General features: G+C 43.9%; 1 protein-coding gene across 3 annotated transcripts; it reads left to right on the top strand.

Annotated features, from left to right (window-relative positions):
- The first annotated feature begins 2,717 nt into the window (after window positions 1-2,717).
- On the top strand, window positions 2,718-13,728 carry KCNJ8 (potassium inwardly rectifying channel subfamily J member 8). 3 transcript variants are annotated; one of them, XM_060194484.1, is made up of 4 exons: window positions 2,718-2,783; window positions 3,870-3,927; window positions 5,063-5,486; window positions 11,539-13,728. In XM_060194484.1, exons 3-4 carry the CDS (start codon window positions 5,113-5,115, stop codon window positions 12,437-12,439), a joined length of 1,275 nt encoding a protein of 424 aa, XP_060050467.1. In that variant the 5' UTR covers window positions 2,718-2,783; window positions 3,870-3,927; window positions 5,063-5,112; the 3' UTR covers window positions 12,440-13,728. The 3 variants fall into 3 exon arrangements, with proteins under 3 accessions (XP_060050467.1, XP_007517952.1, XP_060050468.1); XM_007517890.3 differs by lacking the exon at window positions 2,718-2,783 and having other exon boundaries at window positions 3,537-3,927; XM_060194485.1 differs by lacking the exons at window positions 2,718-2,783; window positions 3,870-3,927 and adding an exon at window positions 4,024-4,111.
- Window positions 13,729-19,225: the final 5,497 nt, after the last annotated feature.

The raw sequence follows: 19,225 nt of genomic DNA, 5'->3' as shown, positions 1-19,225 counted from the left end.
AGATTCCAACAGCCTTTCACACACACACACACACACACACACACACACACACACACACACACATCACACCAGTATTCACAAAACTCAGTTCTCTTTTAAATTCATTAATATTTCTTCTATAACTCACACATGATTTAATCTTCATTCTTGAGAGAGAAATTAGGGAAGAAAAATAGAAAATATTGAACAGTTAAGAAAACACATGTATCTTGTATTGATCGACTAGAACAGTTAACCATTAGGTGATAGTTGTGTTCTTGAGAAACTAGCATTTCCTTCACAATTAAAATATTAATTCTTAAATTATTTTCATTTCTATTTTTTGCCTCTAGGGTTATTGTTTGTGCATTGTACCAGCCTTATTAATCCACTACTCTTGGCAGCCATTTTTTTCCATTTTATTGGGTAGGACAGAGAGAAATTGACAGAGGAGGGGAGAGAAAGAGAGAGAGAGACCTGCAGGCCTGCTTCATCGATTGTGAAGTTCCCCTCCTGCTGGTGGGGAGCCAGGTGCTAGAAGCTGCATCTTGTGGAGGTCCTTGTGCTTAGCACTATGTGTGCTTTACCAGCTATGCCACCCCCACCCAACCCTTCACAAATTTGAATGTATAGCCTTAGAGAAGAGAAGAACAGAGTAAAAATAAAGGGGAGGGAGGAATTAGAGATCAATAATTAAATTAAAACTATGCATTGAGCAGCCATTCTGTCCAGCAGAATAGTGGGGAGACACAGATAAGTCTCCATTAAGTTCTAAGTCAAGTTACAGAGAAAACCAGGAAATGGGAGGATAGGAGTAAGCACTGCTAGTCTGGAGTTGCTGAGGAAAGGGGGAGGAACAGCTGGAAGGAGAAGAAAGACTGGGAGTCTAGAGAGTGAAGGGAGAGAAGGTCTGTGGCAGTCAAGTGTGGCCACAGATGTCCCAGGCATCTAACTGCAGATTACCTATGTGGTAAGAAAAAGCTGTAAAGACACAAAAGGCAGAGAGGTGAGTGCTGTAAGCATTATTTCATTATTCCTACACAGGATATATGGTGTTGACATTAATGAGTCCCAAATAGCTACATCCCGGTAAGAAAAGGAAAACTGGGAACCAGGTGGTGGCACACCTGGTTAAGTGCACACATTACAGTGTGCAAGAACCCAGGGTCAAGCCCCCAGTCTCCTCCTGCAGGGGGAAAGCTTCACAAGTGGTGAAGCAGAGCTGCAGGTCTCTCTCTGTCTCCTTCCTTGTCTGTCTCCCCCTTCTCAATTTCTCTCAATATCCAATAATAAATAAACAAACATACTATAAAAATAAAATAGTTAAGGAAAATCAGAGCAGGAGTAGAAAGCACAGTGGTTATGCTAAGAGACTCTCATGCCTGAGGCTTTGAAGTCCCAGGTTCAATCCTGCCTTCTGCTCCTCAAAAGCAACCTTGATCCATACTCACATTGAGGGAGAAGTGATAGGATAAAGGTAAGAGGGCTCTGCACTCCAGCTCCATCAGCACCCAGAGAGAGAGAAGGAAAAGGATAGGAACATATGAAGGTAGTTATGATGTCATGAGTGGCTAAGAGAGGAAGAGAGGATTGAATCAGAAAAAGGGGCAACTATGTATAAATGTGGACAGATAGTTGTAGAGATGATAGTTGGCCCATGTCTACAACCTTAGGGGAACTGTGGTGGATTGCAGTAGGGAGACTGAAGATTCAGAACTCTGGTGGTGGGAATGGTGTGGATTCAAACTCCTGTCAACATGTAATTCTGTAATATAAAAATAAAAAAAGTTTAAAAAAATCTTTGATCCATACTCCCAGAGGGATAAAGAATAGGAAAGCTTCCAATGGAGTGGATGGGATACAGAACTCTGGTGGTGGAAACTATGTGAAAATGCATGTATCCCTGTTATCTCACAACCTTGTCAGTCATTAGTACATCACTGATAAAAAAAAAAAAATACAATGGGAAAGGAAGCATACAGACCCCTATGTTCATAGCTGCACTCTTTACAATAACCAAAATATGGAAGCAGTCTAAATGCCAAGCAAAGGATGACCAGAGAAAGACATTATTTTCTGGCCATTAAAAATGCTATTATGTTGTCTGGGGCAAGACTGATGAATTCATTTTGTTAAAGAGATGAAAGCTGGTTGAACACCTGGTTGAGTGCATATGTTATAGTGTGCAAGGACCTGGGTTCAAGCCCCTGGTCCCCACCTGCAAAAGCAAAGCTTCACAAGTGGTGAAGCAGGGCTGCAGGTGTCTGTCTCTTCCCTTCTCTTTATCCCTCTTCTCAATTTCTTGGCTGTCTCTATGAAAGATATTAAAAAGAGAGAGAGAGCTGAAAGCCAAGCCGCTAGATGGGTTTATGTACATGTGGAATCAAAATAACTAAAGGAAATGAACCTACACCACCCACACTCCTCAGACTCAACAGAAACTATATGGACTGCTGGAGACAATGTGAATTTTTCTATACAAGGCAGTGAAGGCAGTCATTAGAGACTAATCTTAGGTCTTTGGTAATTAAATGAACAATATTTCTGCACCATATACTTTCTGCCCTGAGTCTTGGAAACACACATGAAGTTTCCAAGAATAAAGTTTCCATGAGCTCTGAGCATGAGTGCCCAATCAGGAGGCTTGACTGGTGGCAGAAAGCAAACATTTGTCTTTCTCTGGCTCCTGCTCAGAAAACTATAGAAAGCTGGTTACTATCTGAGCTGCTCTGTTTTCTCAGGGAGTCATCTCCACAAGAAGATGAGACTGCAACACTTCAGAAAGCCACCAGCTGTCAAAGAAGGTTTGAGTTTTCCAGTGTTGCTTATGGTTCCTGTTTGGGGTAAAATTGTTTCAATATAAGAGACCTCAAATGCCATTGTTGTTGTATGCATAGGGGAGGGAGGGAGGGAGGGAGAGAGAGAGAGAGAGAGAGAGAGAGAGAGAGAGAGAGAGAGAGAGAGAAAGGGGAGGAGGAAAAAGGTGAGAGAAAGAGGGAGGGAGGGAGGGGGGAAAGAGGGAGGAGAGAGGGAGAGAGAAAAAGAGGAAGAAAGAGAGAGAGAGGAAAGAAGAGAATTTCCCTGAAAGCCAGTGAGTTTGGGCTGCTGAAGTTTACCACAGTAGGTTTTACAACATCTGCCACTACTATCATCACTACTTGACTGGGGGAAAAAAATGTACTCAATAGTATTGATTGAATAATGCTTTACAAAATTATCAGTTTCAGTTGCACACTGTACCTAGCCTCCACTCTGAGAACTTCACTTACTTTTAGTTTTTGCAACGTTTAAAGATCTGTATTCCACAAGAGAAACCTAAATCGAATGTAAACAGACAAACACTGCACCAGAGCTAGTGAGAAAAGAGAAAGTGAGAGTGTGTGTGTGTGTGTGTGTGTGTGTGTGTGTGTGTGTGTGTGTGTGTGTGTGTGTCTGATGCCTGTTTCTGTCTCTCTGGCCCTGGCTTTATTCAGTCTGAAGTAGACTAGATATCCATCCACCCCTTCACGAAAAAAAAAAAAAGGAAGAAATTAACTCTTGACGTCACTGAACTTGAACTCAGAAACCTCTCTCCTGGGCTCCTCAGCCTTTTAAAGATCTGTCTTGCTGAAGCTTCTGGTCCCTGCTCCCCACTGCTGCCCTCCCTCCAGCCTGCTCCCCTCCCCTCCTGCACCTCTGCAATCCCCAGGCTCAGAGGTCTGGGGAACATCAAAGTTCAAACTGCAAACTGGGAGGCAGAGAGCACCCCCCACCCCCCACCCAGCTCCTTTGCCCCAGACGCCCCAGCTGAGCTGAGCTGAGCTGAGCTGAGAAAGGAGGGAAAAGCTACCCACCCCCTTCTCCAGCGCTCCAGAAACGCTTCAGACAAAAGCACCTCTTATTCCTTTAAGGCTGTCCCTGGAAGTCACTGCAGGATGGGAGAGCAAGGGACCTGGCCGCCCAGACTCTGTAAGTTTCAGGCACTGCCCTGCGTGGGCAGGGGAGGGGGCAGCTCTCCAGTCCAGCAAAAAGGATTTTCAATGCCAAGGTTTGCAATTAGGGTGTGGTATGCATTCAAGCCACAACCCCTAAGAGCTTCCTGGCAGCTGGCAGCTTTTTCAGATTTGGGCCAGTCTTTATAATGCAAAAGACAGTAAGTTTCCCATAGGGGGTTGGGGTTGGAGGAATGATATATATATTTTAGTTCTCTTGACATGCATCTCACATTTCCTTCATATTTAATATCTCTCATCCATGGTCAATGCATGGTTTCACCAAACTTTTGAAGCCCACCTTTGCTTTTGCCTGCTCATAGTAGTGGAGAAAGAGTTTCCCCACCCCTTTATTATTTTTTAATGTTGCTCTGTCTAAATATTTAAGTGAATAGCTCTGCTAAGAGTATTGGAGAAAGTTTCCTCACCCCATAATTATTATTTAGTGTTGTTCTGTAGTCTAAATATTTGAGTGAGCAGTTTGTTCACAGTACTGGAGAAAGTTCTCCCACCCAATATTATTTTAATGTTACTCTGTCATCTCTATTTCAGTGAGTACCTCTTCCTGCATACACCTGACCATTTTTTAGAAAGTCATATATATGTAGCTCTTTTTTTTTTTCTGATGTTTGTAGCTCTTAAGTGTGTCTGCTTTTTTGTGTATCAGTGTGCTATATTTCTTCCACTGTTACATTCAGTGGATTAATATCTGAGCATGACCTTTATAGCTGCCCTTTGTTTTTCTTTCTTCCTTTTTTTTTCTTCTTTCCCCCCTCTCTTCTCCCTCCTTTTTATTTTATAATTAATATTGGGTGACAAATTTTGTGTATCCACCCTTCCACCTCCCAAGAACTAACTCCTAGCTGTTTTCTTTTTAAACCGGGGGGGGGGGGCAATTCATGGTTTACAGTCAACAGTCAGTACAGCTGTTTGGTACATGTGTACAGTTTCTCAGTTTTCTGCAAAAAACAGTGCAGAATGACCCCTGGGGCATTGCCATGTCTGCTGTGAGACGGGACTGATTCTCTCTCCAGGACACCCTGCACTCCCCACCCCTAAGGGGAGGAACTGGGGAAGGCTTTCAACACCTCCTTTTCACCTCCTTCCTGCAGGAGCCAACAGGTGAGGGCAGCCTCCACTGTGGGGCTATGTTGAGGGCAGGATGCTGGCCCGCAAGAGCATCATCCCCGAGGAGTATGTGCTGGCCCGCATCGCGGCAGAGAACCTGCGCAAGCCCCGCATCCGGGACCGCCTGCCCCGGGCACGCTTCATAGCCAAGAGTGGTGCTTGCAACCTGGCGCACAAGAACATCCGTGAGCAGGGCCGCTTCCTGCAGGACATCTTCACCACCCTGGTGGACCTCAAGTGGCGCCACACGCTGGTCATCTTCACCATGTCCTTCCTCTGCAGCTGGCTGCTCTTTGCCATCATGTGGTGGCTGGTGGCCTTCGCCCACGGGGACATCTACGCCTACATGGAGAAGAGTGGCTCCGAGAAGAGTGGCCTGGAGACCATGGTGTGCGTGACCAATGTCAGGTGAGTGCCTGGCAGGTGAGGGCAGGGAGGGTGGTGAAAGCAGAAGGACAGAAGCAGGTGTCAAGTTGAAAAATTTTCCCCCATGCTGCCATTTTTAAAAATTTAATTTAAAGTAAATTTAAACTTAATTTATATGTGAAAGGGAAATATAGGGTTTGCTTTGGCAGGTTCATAAATGAAACATAAAAAAGAAAATTCAAACATATTTTTTAAAAAGTCTCCTGCTTGGTGTTTCCCCTTCTGTTCGAATTTCTCAACTTCTGTCTATGAGTGAGATCAGGCTAGAGGGTGAGAGTGTTTTGCAGAAAACAGAAACTTTACATATGTACCAACAGCTGTATTCATTGTAAACTATTAATCCCCCCAATTACCGAGAGAGAGAGAGAGAGAGAGACAGAGACAGAGAGTTCTTAAAAAAAAACCTCTCCTGAATGCAGCTTAATAGACAAGGAGCCACTGAAAACGTGAAGCGTATGCCCCTGTACAGAGCCTTGAATATAATATAAATAGTATAGCAAGATTTTTTGAAAGTTTGTGGTTCAAAGGATTCCAGAGAAAGAAAAAAAAAAAAAAGGAAGAGAGAGAATAGAGAGAAAGAAACAGAAAGAAAGAAAGCGAGCGAGAGAGAGAGAGAGAGAGAGAAAAGGGAGGAAAGGAAGAAATAGCAGAGCACACATTTAGTATTTCAGTAAGAAAAATTTCAGTTTGTCTTTCCACTATCTGTAAGTAAACATCTTTGATCAATATAAGAGACTATGCAAAGGCTAGTAAAATTTTACCAGCAGTTCTTACCCATGGCATTTTCATCAATTGTACAAAAAAAAAAAAATGCTGGTAAAGAGATTATCTTAGATTGAAAAATACTCTGAAAATTAAACAACTTAAATATAAGCCCTTTATCAAGACTGTCTTGCTTAAGTTGATTGTTTACAGTGGGTTCTGGAATTAAAAGTTCATGCTAACTTTGATAGCTAAAGAAAAGAAAATTGCCATCAGAATTAGTCCACAATGTTTATAGGAGAGATTGCATTGGTGCAGCAAAACAGGGTGGTTTTCTTTCAAAGTTTCAGCAGAATAGGGACAAGACAGTTTTTAGACTATTGAGTCTTTCCCCCCTGTATTTCAAAGATAAGCGAACATGAACTGTATTCCATTGATTCCTCTGTTTTCACAGGGCATAGAACACTTAGTGCATTTTGTGGAGAAGTGGATAGGGATTTTTTTTTTTTTAAATCAGTTGCAAGCGTGTTCATACTGAAGTGAGACAATAGTTGCAGTAGTAGTAGTGTGTATAGTGCATGAAGCAAAACAACTTGAACACACATCATTCCAGCAGGAAGCCGTAGGGAATGAGACCTTCACTGACCCTGAAATCTTGGGAAACTTGCACAGCAATACAAGAAGCAGACACCCAGACCATGAACATGCTCCCCACTCCCCACCCCCTCTATTTTCTAAATGCCCAACTGTCAAGGAAGGAAGCGGTTTTTCATGTCAGGGTCCACACACCTTAGAGCTCACTTCAGCTGTTGAGAAAATGATATTAAATTAATCCATCACTTTTACTGCTTTAAATGTATTATTTTCTTGCCTTACAGTGGTCAGACAATTTTGTCTGGCAGAAAATGCAGGGGGAAATGTTGGTGATTACCTGCATACCAGGTATAAGGGAAATATCATTAAATACAGTTTTTCATTGGTGCTTGAAGGTCAAACGACATTGTTATGTCCCTCAAGAAATCTACTGGCTGTGCCACTGGTGAATCATTTTCAGATGAAGATCAATTTTAATACACAGTAGACACATTAAAAAAGAGATGAAAGAAATTAGAGGCTACTTGAAAAACAAGTGACAAATTTTACCCAGCACACAAATAGAGTACCTCTTGTCATGAAAGGTAGTCTTAAAGCAACTTATTCAGAATACATATCATCAAAAGGCATATCCTAACAATGATTTTTAAAAGAATCTTACAGAGTACACTAGTTACTTTTAAAAAAGCTGTTAACTGCTTTGACTTTTAAATAAAATGTTTTCTGAAACATATGACTTCCCTAGTGCAGTCCCACGTGTGAATATAAAATTCACAATGAAAATAAACTGTCAAAAAAAGCACAATGGGACAAAGCTGATTTAGGTCATATTTGGCATCTTATAAGGTTAGAAACACCTCAGAATTTACATATTACTGTCTATCCTTTAATCTGTTTATATTCATAATGAATCAGGCCTAATAAAAATTTGGTTTTTTACCAGGAATATAGGCACAATAAAACTCTGAAATCTTCCTAATGAGATTTTTTTTAATGACTAGTAATAACTTTCTTAATAACTAATAAAAAGTTCAGTGTCTCACCATATCTTCAACATCTGAAACGACTTGATTTCACGCACACTCAGACCAGTTTGTCCAAATTCCCATTTCATTGAGGGAGGCTCACTTTCCTGTTTGGGCTGATGACTTTCTAACATGAGTCAGGCTATAAAGAAACATATTTCATCTTACTAGTCAGTCTGACTTGCTGCATATGTAACAGAGCAAAAAGAGCTATGACATTTCCATCTCGTGAGGTACCTTAAAACACAGGTGTCCAACAAAGGTTGGAACTAGATTCTTTCACATGAGAAACAATATATAAATGGCCACATGTGATTGATCTCTAACCATTGAACCAGTTGGGGATATTATTAGAATGTTCCCCCATACACTATTAGAAATCAAGGTCATAGCCTTATCCCCCCCACCCGGGGTCCATTCTTATCCTATGTCAAGTTTTTGACCGTGTGACATAATCTTGTTTCTTTTAGATAGAGGTGGGGTAATGGCACACCGGGTTAAACGCACATAGTACTAAGTAGAAGGACCTGTTAAAGGATCTGAGTTTGAGCCCCCACTCCCTGCTTGCAGGGGGGTCGCTTCACAAGTGGTGAAGCAGGTCTGCAAGTGTCTGTCTCTCTCCCTCGCTACCACCACCCTTCCCTCTCAATTTCTCTGTCCTATAGCCAGTAAAATGGAAACAAATAAATGGCTACTGAGAGTGGTGGATTTGTAGTGCTGGCACCAGTGTTAACTCTTGAAGACAGAGAGAGAGAATAACACTGACATTCTCCAGTGAAGTGGGTGGCAAGCTTGAACCTGGATTCTAGGCATGCGAAACAGTGTACTATCCAAGTGAGCTATTTCATCAGCTCTCCATGTTTTTTTTTTCTCTTTTCTTTGCAACAAGGCATGGGGTAGTCTATTTGCTCACTCTATTTAAAAGCTCATCTACAGAACCATCTCTGCCTGCCTGCTCAGTGCACTGTGTGATACTCAGTTTTCAAACATTTAAACATTTTCCTCCATCCTTGTGTGGAGTTTTGACACACAAGCAGTATTTTGACAGATAAGCTATGTGAAGCATGTTTTCCAGAATACTAGGAAAGTTTAAAATCAGGAATGAGAGCAAACTGAAGCCATGGTTTCTATAAGAAGCCATGGCATTTCTCAACATGTCATTTGAGAGGAAAAACGGCTAAGAATGTCCAAATGTGGTACCTTCTCAGTCAGGAGAATAAATCAGGATAACCTGAACATTTTTCTATAAGTTTTACCCTAGTCTGCCCTGATCCTACTAAACCAATGCTTATTTATACACTAAAGTCTGCCATTTGAAAATAGCTTCTAAGAAAAATCCTAACACTGGTTGACCCCTTCCCCTTTGCCCCCTTTTCAGAGAACCAGGCCAGAATTCAGAGAATTTAAGCTGTTAATTATATAAGTAGGATGCAGTCATTTACTCAGCTTTATGCCTCACATTCTTTCAATAGTGTCAGAATTCTCTGGGCCACTTAAGAACACAAGAAGACCATCAAGAAACAAGCAATGTCTTTCCAAATGGCAAGACATTTTTTTTTCTTTATTGGGGGGTTAGTGGTTTACAGTCAACAGTAAATTCAGTAGTTGGTAGATGTGTAACATTTCTCAGTTTTCCACATAACACTCACCCCCACTAGGTCCTTCTTCTCCAGGACCTCAACCCTCTTCCCTGCACCCCAGAGCCTTTTCCTTTGGTGCAATACACCAAAAATCCAGTCCAAGTTCTACTTTGTGTTTTCCTTTCTGTTTGTATTTTTCAACTTCTGTCCACAAGTGGGGTCATCCCATATTCATCCTTCTCTTTCTTGCTGATCTCACTTGACCGGATTCAGATATTCTTTTCATTTAGAATGTTAGTATTTTTTTAATGTTATCACATGTACTTTTTAGCCTAGAGCTTTCTCTCTTTTTAAAATGTCTTTTAATTATCTTTATTTGTTGGATAGAGACAGCCAGAATTTAAGAGGAAGGGGGATAGAGAGAGGGAGAGAGACAGAGAGGCATCTAGCAGCCCTGCTTCACCACTTACAAAGCTTCCCCCCCACCTCTACGGGTGGGGACCAGGAGCTTGAACCTGGGTCCTTGCACACTAAAGAAAGAACGCTCAACGAGCCCCCCAGCCCAGAGCTTTCTCCAGCCAAAATTCTCAGGAAGTGCTAGCTAAGGATGTTTTTCAAGATTTATCTATTAGTGAGAAAAAGAGGAGAGAAATAACCAGAGTGCATGCAATGCTGGGGACTAACCCCATGCTTTAGTATTCAACACTTTACCCACTGTGCTATAACTAAATAGCATCCAGGTTGTTAATCATGGAAAATCCACTTATTACTTAGTACTTTCCATGGGAAATGATGCTACTTAAATACAATTATGCAACAAATAAATCTACCTTGGTAGTCAGCTACCCTCAAGTAACCCACAACTGTGTGAGAAAGTATTTTATGCAGTAAGATATGCCGATAAAAAAGAAAACACATGTTTATTGTTTAATGCCTTTGCACAAATAGGCCCACCACTACAGGACCCAGAAAACATGAATATGATCATATTCCAAGGCTAGAAAAATGGCTCATTTGAATCATATCCTGCTGTGCCATGGGCACAGCTCAGGGTCAAGCCCCCTCTGTATTGAAGGAAGCACAGGGGCAGTGGTTTATTTCCTTCTTTTTCTCAGTCCCTATCTGAAAAAAGTCAACCAGAAGTGGCAAAGTCCAAGACATGACAATTTTTAAAAATTTCAGAAATCAAGGGAGATGCATGTAGGACTGCAGGAAGAAAAGAGGGAGGAAAAGAGAGAAGGGGAGATGGAGAGGGGGAGGGAGAGGATGGGAGGGAGGGGAAAGGAGGGAGGGGGAAGGGGAGGAGGAGAGTTCTGTGTTTAGAGCCAGGCACTAGGGGCAGGGGGAAATAGTATAACAGCTATGCAAATGATTTTCATGCCTGAGGCTCCTTAGTCTCAGGTTCAGTCCCCAGCACTACCATAAACCAGAGCTGAGTAGTTCTCTGGTCTTTCCCTGTATCTCTCATTAAGATAAATAGCTTTTTCTGCCATTGGGATTATTACTGGGGCTCAGTGCTGGCATTATGAATCCACCATTCCTGGTGGCCTTTTTTTTTTAATTGGATGGGACAAAGAGAAATTGAGAGAGATGGGGGAGACAGATTAGAGAGACAGAAAGACACGTACAGTCCTACTTCATTTGTGAAGCATCCCCCAGTGCAGGTGAGGAGCTGGGTCTCAAACCCAGGTCCTAGTGCACAGCAATGTGTGTGCTTAATTGGGTGCACCACTGCTCAGTCCCCAATAACATCGTTTAAGTAAAATTTTAAATTTTAAATCTTTTGGAAGTCATGGGATAACCTCTGGAGAAAAAAGAAAAGTAAAAATGAGAGGGTTGGATGGATGGTGGTGTGCCTGGTTGAACACGCATGTCACAATGCACAAGGACCCAGGTCCAAGCCCCGTTTCCACTTGCAGGGGGAAAGCTCTGCAAGTGGTGAAGCAGTGCTGCAGGTGTTGCTCTGTCTCTATCAACCCCTTCCCTCTTGACTTCTGGCTGTCTCTGTCCAATAAGTAAATGAAGATAATTTTTTAAATGTAAAAGAAAGAAAGTTCGGCATGGTGTGATGCATTTTCCTTTCCCAAACTTGGCTTGAGGACCCTATCTTCCGCTCTTGCCCCCCCTCCCCAGATCCTTCACCTCCGCCTTCCTCTTCTCCATCGAGGTCCAAGTGACCATTGGTTTCGGGGGCAGGATGATGACGGAGGAGTGCCCACTGGCCATCACCGTTCTGATCCTGCAGAACATTGTGGGCCTGATCATCAACGCAGTCATGCTGGGCTGCATCTTCATGAAGACGGCCCAGGCCCACCGCCGGGCCGAGACCCTCATCTTCAGCCGCCACGCAGTGATTGCCGTGAGGAATGGCAGACTGTGCTTCATGTTCCGGGTGGGGGACCTCAGGAAGAGCATGATCATCAGTGCCTCGGTGCGTGTCCAGGTGGTCAAGAAGACCACCACGCCCGAGGGAGAGGTGGTACCCATCCACCAACTGGACATCCCCGTGGACAACCCCATCGAGAGCAACAACATCTTCCTGGTGGCCCCCCTCATCATCTGCCATGTGATCGACAAGCGCAGCCCCCTGTATGACATCTCTGCCTCGGACCTGGCCAGCCAGGACCTGGAGGTCATCGTGATCCTAGAGGGCGTGGTGGAGACCACGGGTATCACCACCCAGGCCAGAACCTCCTACATCGCCGAGGAGATCCAGTGGGGGCACCGCTTTGTGTCTATCGTCACCGAGGAGGAAGGGGTGTATTCCGTGGATTACTCCAAGTTCGGCAACACGGTGAAGGTGGCTGCCCCAAGGTGCAGTGCCCGGGAGTTGGACGAGAAGCCGTCCATCCTCATCCAGACCCTGCAGAAGAGCGAACTGTCCCACCAGAACTCCCTGCGGAAGCGCAACTCCATGAGGAGGAACAACTCCATGAGGAGGAACAACTCTATCCGAAGGAACAACTCCTCCCTCATCGTGCCCAAGGTGCAGTTCATGACTCCGGAAGGTGACCCCAATGCAACGGAATCCTGACATACACCATCCCCAAGGACAAGCTGTCTGCCTTCAGGGATTGTCCTCACCCCAGTGCACTGAAGGGCCTTGGTATTCCAGCAGCAGATGCCAGGCAGGAGGAGGCATGGCTCACATCTGGGGCATCTGTGCAACCACAGGCTTGAGTTATGGGGAAATGCTTTCGCCTCTCCCATTTCAAAATGCAAGACATGCAAGGATGGCAAGGGCCTTTGGGTATGAAAGTTTTGCCAAAGGGGTTCATTGTTTTTTGAAAGGCTTCCTGGGAGAAACCGAAGCTCTGTTTTTCTCTCGCTTACCCAGCAAATGCAAACAGAATAGGGGTTGGGGGAGAGAATGATATCATGCTGGGGAGGTTGGGGCAGAGCAGGCAGTGGCACACCTGGTTAAATGCTCATAGTACTAAGGATGCCAGTTCAAGTCCACAGCTCCCCACCTGCAGAGGGATACTTCACAAGCAGTAAAGCAGGCCTGCAGGTGTCTTTCTTCTCTATCTCCCTGCCCCTTTCTCAGTTTCTGTCTGACTTAATAAAATTGGGGAAAAAATGTTCACCAGGATGGATTCATAGCACTAAGCCCCAGAAATAACCCTGGAGGGTAAAAAAAAAAAAAAAAAAATCACTGTTTACACTTTTTGATGTCAACCAGTATGTTGCCCTTTCTTCCTTCCTTTCTTCCTTTTTCCACCAGGGTTATCCCTGAGGCTTGGTGCCCACACTACAAATCCACCATTTCTGGTGGCCATTTTTTTTCTTTTTTTCCTTTCTATTTTATTTGATAGGACAGAGAGACTGAGAGGTTAAGGGGGAGGAAGAGAGGGAGAGATAAAGAGAGACAACTGCAGACCTGTTTTCTGGCTTGTGAAGCTTCATAGTTGCAGGTGGGGAATGGAGGAAGGGGCCTTGAACCAGGGTCTTTGTGCATGGTGCTATGTGCACTTAACCAGGTGTGCCACCACCTGGCCCCCACCTTTTTTTCCCCTCCCACATCACTTGTCCTGAGAATATGTCTGTAGCCAAAACTGCTTAGTTCTTTCGGCTTTGAAGCAAATTCTGCTCATTTTCACATGGTCTTAATAAGGAGACGTCGGAAGACTTCTGGTCCTCTGCACACCGCCTCTTGGTGGGACTGTGCCAGGAGATTTGGAGAGAAGATAAGAACATTCCAGACTCACAGAGGACTGGGTGCCTCAAAGGAACTGTTACTTCCTTCAGCCCCTTACTTCCTAAACTGCCCCCAAGACAGGGTAAATACTGTACTGAATGTTTTATTAAAATATTTCCTTTGTATTCATTGCGTGTTTGTGATTGCTCTTTCATAAAATTACATCCCATTAAAAGTCAATATAGAACCATTCTAGAGGAATGAGAAGGAAATATGCAGTGGTAATACTCCCCTCTCTCGGAGATCCCATGCTTCTCTGAGACCTGTCATCCTCAGGTGATGGAATTGTTTTTCTTTATTGGAGGCATTAAAGGCTTACAGTCAGTAAAACACAGTAGTTGGTACATGTGTAACATTTCTCAGTTTTCCACATAGCCACCTGAACCCTCACAGGGTCTTCCTCTGCCATCATGTTCCAGACCTAAACCTTCACCCCAGAGTCTTTTACTTTGTTGCAATACACTAAACCCAGTCCAAGTTCTGCTTTGTGTTTCCTTTTCTGTTGTTATTTTCAACTTCTGTCTATGAATGGGATCACCCCACATTCACCTTTCTCTTTCTGGCTGATCTCACTTCACACAATTCCTTCAAGTGCCAGGTGATGGAATTTTCTCATTTTCATTTATTTTTCTACCAGAGCATTGCTCATCTCTGGCTTACAGTAGTGCTGGGGATTGAACCTGAGGACTCAGACCCTTGGGCTTGGAAATCATTTACATCACCATTATGTTATCTCCCAGCCCAAGGATGTTTTTCCAACATAAAATCTATAGATCCTTTTCAACAATAACTGAATTCAGGCCTCACATTATCCCCACAGCTAAACTGAGACTGTCAACACTTTAATGAAAATCATTCACTGCTGCTTCTGCTTCAGGGAGGAGGCCAGGGGCACAGAGGCAGCACTGGCTGAACAAACCACAGGTGTAAGTGTCTAGTTCACGTGTCCGTGTATCAGGAGGCTGAGCACTTGTTTAGCCTGTTACAATGGAACTGGGTTTAAGTGTTTATTATTATTTGCTTAACAAACACTAGGGCAGACAGGTGATCCTGAATATACATGCTCTCATTTTATTTCATAGAACAAACAGAGAAATTGAGAAGGTGAAGGAGGTAGAGAAGGAGAGTAAGAGACAGACCCCTACAGATCTGCTTCACTAATCCTGAAGCCTCCCCACAAGTGAGGACCAGATGCATGAACCTGGGCCCTCAAGAATGTTAGTATGTGCACTTAACTAGGTGAGCCACCACCTGACCTTTATGCTGAATGTTTTTTGGGGTGGGGTGGGGGCTAAGTGTCTGCACTATGAATCCACTGCTCCTGAAGGTCACTTTTCCCATTTTGTTACCCTTGTTATTGTTGTTATTGTTGTCATTGCTATAGGACAGGACAGAGAGAAATCGAGAGAGGAGGGAAAGACAGAGAGGGGGAGAGAAAGAGAGAAATCGAGAGAGGAGGGAAAGACAGAGAGGGGGAGAGAAAGACACCTGCAAACCTGCTTCACCATTTGTGAAGTGATGCCCCTGCAGGTGGGGAGCTGGGGGCTTCAACCAGGATCCTTATGCTGGTCCTTGCACTTTGCACTACCCGGCCCCCCAAATGTATTTTTTAATCCTCCCTGCAATGCAAAATTCATAATTCTAGACATATGAATGCCAACAGATGAATGTTTCTCAGGTGACTGAGCTAAGTGTTTCTGAAAAACTCTGCCCACCTTTTCAAACTGCAGACTTGTATATTAAATGTGTTCTTGAAACTCTGCTTGGATATCTAACAAGCATTTAAAAACTCATTTAAACTCAAATGCTTTATCCCCACTGACAAAACTACTTTTCTTTCTCTCCTTGAATAACTCCCAATGTCTTAGGTCTAACTCAGAAGTCCAAGACAAGCTGGAATGGCTGTCGTCCATTATGTATGGGCTCGTTAGTGCCAACACTAGAATGTCAAATCACTTTTGCCTGTGGTACTTAAGAAAAGTTGGCTTCAATAGGACTTAGCCAATAGCCAAGTGCAGAGGGAGAGGCTGGTTCCCCCAGAGACCATGTGCCCACTCCCACTCAGGGCAGCTGAGCAGAACCAGAAGGCAGCTGGCAGAGCATCAGGGAGAAGACACAGACTGCCAACACCCATGCCCAGCAGAGATGCAAGCAAAGAAGCCAGGCCGTTTACCTTCTGTACCCAAAGAAAGAATCACAGTCAGTTTCTCTCACCATGACTGTGTCTAAATACATGGCATTAATACATCGCTGAACTAGTAAGGGCACCTGGCCTTAAGAAATGACCTCACTGGGGATCGGGTGGTAGGTAATGGCGCACATAGTGCCAAGCACAAGGACTGGCACAAGGATCCCGGTTCGAGCCCCCAGCTCTCCACTTGCAGGGGAGTTGCTTCACAGGTGGTGAAGCAGGTCTGCATGTGTCTTTCTCTGTCTTCCCCATCCTCTCTCAATTTCTCTCTGTCCTATCCAACAACAATGATAGCAACAATAATAATAATGACAATGATATACAACAAAGGGGGATAAAATAGCCTCCAGGAGCAGTGGATTCATAGTGCAGGCACCGAGCCCCACAAATGACCCTGGAGGCAAAAAAAAAAAAAAAAAGAAAAAGAAATAAATGATCTCAGTTCCCCCAAAAAGTCTAACTCCCAGAGAAGTTCACCAATTAAGACATTTTGCCCCCTAGATTGGTTGTAGTCATTTTGGTGTCATTGTTAAGTCGTTTGTCATTTACTAGAGCATGACAGTCCCTTCTTGCAAGTGAACTAATGACATAAATAAAGGATGACCAGGTGGTGGTGCACCTGGTTAAGCACACAGTTACTGCATGCAAGGACCCAGGTTCAAGCCTCTGGCCCCTACCTGCAGTGGGGGGGAGGGGTACCACAAGTGGTAAAGCAATGCTGCAAGCCTCTCTCTCTCTGTCTCTCTGTCTCTCCCTCTCTCATTATCTCAGTTTGTCTCTATCCAATCAATATATAAAAAATTAATAAAAACATGTATTTTAAAAAGAAACAATATCTATAGCTCCTGTGGTTACCACTGCCAACTCTTGTCACTGTCAGCACATCTAAGGTAGAAAACTGAAATTCATGTCTCCAAGGACCAGGACATTACAATAAGCATAACAAATCCTACAGGCTGTTTAAGAGGAAATTCAAGGGCCAGACTCTTCCCATGATCTTTAGACACACTTCTCATCGATGGTGATGGGAATTTCCCCCACAGAACTAGGAAGGAAGTGACTCTAATTACACATACTCCCCTTGATAATTCCAGTTTAAGTTCATGAAACCCTTAATCAGACTTTAATATCATATCAAAACATCCCACTGGGGCCCAAATCCACTCAGGATTGATTATAGACTTCCCTATTCTCTGCCTTTCCCAGTCACTGTCCCCATCTTCTCATGAAGACCCTCCTAGCTGTCCTGTCTGAGTCCCCTTCCAGAGCACTAATAGTCTCTGGGGTAATTTAAACTGAATGGTAGCTTTGCACAGTGTTTATTCTCATCACTTGAATAAACAAAGATATTAAGGCTGAGTTTCTCAGTACTATCAAGATTACTTGTTTGAATTGAGTCAATGTGAAAAAGAAACTGGAAAGGAAAAACTATGGTAAGGCAAAAGGAAGCAAACAAAAATATACACTTACTAACCATTTTGGTTTCCAGAGATGTAGGAGATGGGGTGGCACTGCTCAGCTCTGACTTTTGGGGGTAATTCAGAACCTCAGGCATTAAAATCTTTTGCATAACTATGATGCTTTCTTCCCAATCCCCCTGCCTTAACACTCCCCCTTCTCTATTTTACAGACCACCTTGTAGTCTCCTAAGCATTAGCAGAACCCCCACCCACCTTGTCTCCTAAGCATTAGCAGTACCTGCACTCCCAGCTCTGCTTAACATTTTTTCTCTTCTCTGCCCTGTAGGAATATCCATTTATGTGAACTTATGACTTGTCTGTGCAGATCACATTCATGTTTGTGTACACACATACACACTCCTCACCATGATTTTGGATGATGGGGGGAAAAGTTTCTATAAGCAACCCAGATGTCCAACAATAGATATGGGGCTAAGAAAGTTGTGGTCTTGGTCTATATGTACAGTGAAATGCTACTCAGCTATTAACGTTTCTCATCTTGGATAAAGCTTGAAGGAATCCTGCGAGATCAGCTAGAAAGAGAAGGATGAATATGGGATGATCTCACTCAAGGAAAAAAGTTGAGAAATAAGAACAGAAGGGGAAACACAAAGAATTTAGACTGGGTTTTGTGTATTGCACCAAAGTAAAGGACTTGAGGGAGGGTGCTTTCAGGTCCTGGTGTATGCTGGTGAAGGACTGCCCCTGCGGCTCCAGACAGACTATGACCCACATAGTCAACGACTGCCACCTCTCCAGATTCAAAGGAGGTCTTGAAACTTTACATCAGGTTCAACCTGATGCTGTTGACTGGCTATGGAAGAAGGGCAAATGCTAGAAGAAGAAGGAGGACCTAAGGTGTGGGCTTAGAGTGTTTCAAAGAAAACAGAAATTTTATATATGTACCAACAACTATATTGACTGTTGACTGTAAAGCATTACCGCCCCCCAATTAAAAGCAAATAAGCAAAAAAAAAAAAAAAAAAAAAGTTCAATGTGATTCAGTTTTTCTACCTTGATTCCTGTTTCTTTTCCCTTCTCAATCCCTCTCCCCTGGAGTCCTGTGCACCTGCCTCCATCACTCTCTTTAGCTTGTCTAAAATGAGCTGTCCACCAGGTCCCAGACAATATCATGATGCCAACCTGACTTCCCTGGGCAGATGACCCCACCAATGTCCTGGAGCCAGCTCCACCTCCCCAGACCTGTGCCCCACTAGGGAAAGAGAGACAGGCTGGGGATATGGATCGGCCTGCCAACGCCCATGTTCAGCTGAGAAGCTGTTACAGAAGCCAGACCTTCCACCTTCTGCACCCCATAATGACCCTGGATGTGTACTCCCAGAGGGATAAAGAATAGGAAAACTGGGAGTTGGGCAGTCTTCTTCTTCTAGCGTTTGCCCTTCTTCCGTAGCCAGTCAACAGCATCAGGTTGAGCCTGATGTAAAGTTTCGAGACCTCCTTGAATCTGGAGAGGTGGCAGTCGTTGACTATGTGGGTCATAGTCTGTCTGGAGCCGCAGGGGCAGTTCGGGTCATCTCTGGCTCCCCAGCGATGGAACATAGCGGCGCACCAGCCATGGCCTGTTGGATAGCGATTGAGGCGGCCCCAATCATAACGTGCTAGGTCAAAGCTGGGTTGACGCTTGCAGGGGTCTGTAATGAGGTGTTTGTTCTTTACCTCAGCTGATTGCCAACTCTGTTTCCAAGAGTCTGGAACAGAGAAGTTCAGTGTAGGCGTAGGGGACCAGATTGGAAGACGAGACGTCAAGCACTGGACAGGGTGGGCAAAGATATCTGCATATATTGGCAGGTCCAGTCAAGCATAGACGTGGGAAATGAACTTAGATGATGCCGCATCCCAACGAATATCTGGTGGGGTGATATTGCTAAGAACTGGCAGCCATGGAACCAGGGTGGAACAGATGGTTCCAGAAATTATCCTCATGGAGGAATATAATTTGGAATCAACCAA

Source organism: Erinaceus europaeus, chromosome 7, assembly GCF_950295315.1.
Source record: "Erinaceus europaeus chromosome 7, mEriEur2.1, whole genome shotgun sequence".
NCBI classification, from domain to species: Eukaryota; Metazoa; Chordata; class Mammalia; order Eulipotyphla; family Erinaceidae; genus Erinaceus; species Erinaceus europaeus.
Note: the sequence above shows the minus strand (reverse complement) of the source record. Positions and strands in the feature narration are given on the sequence as shown.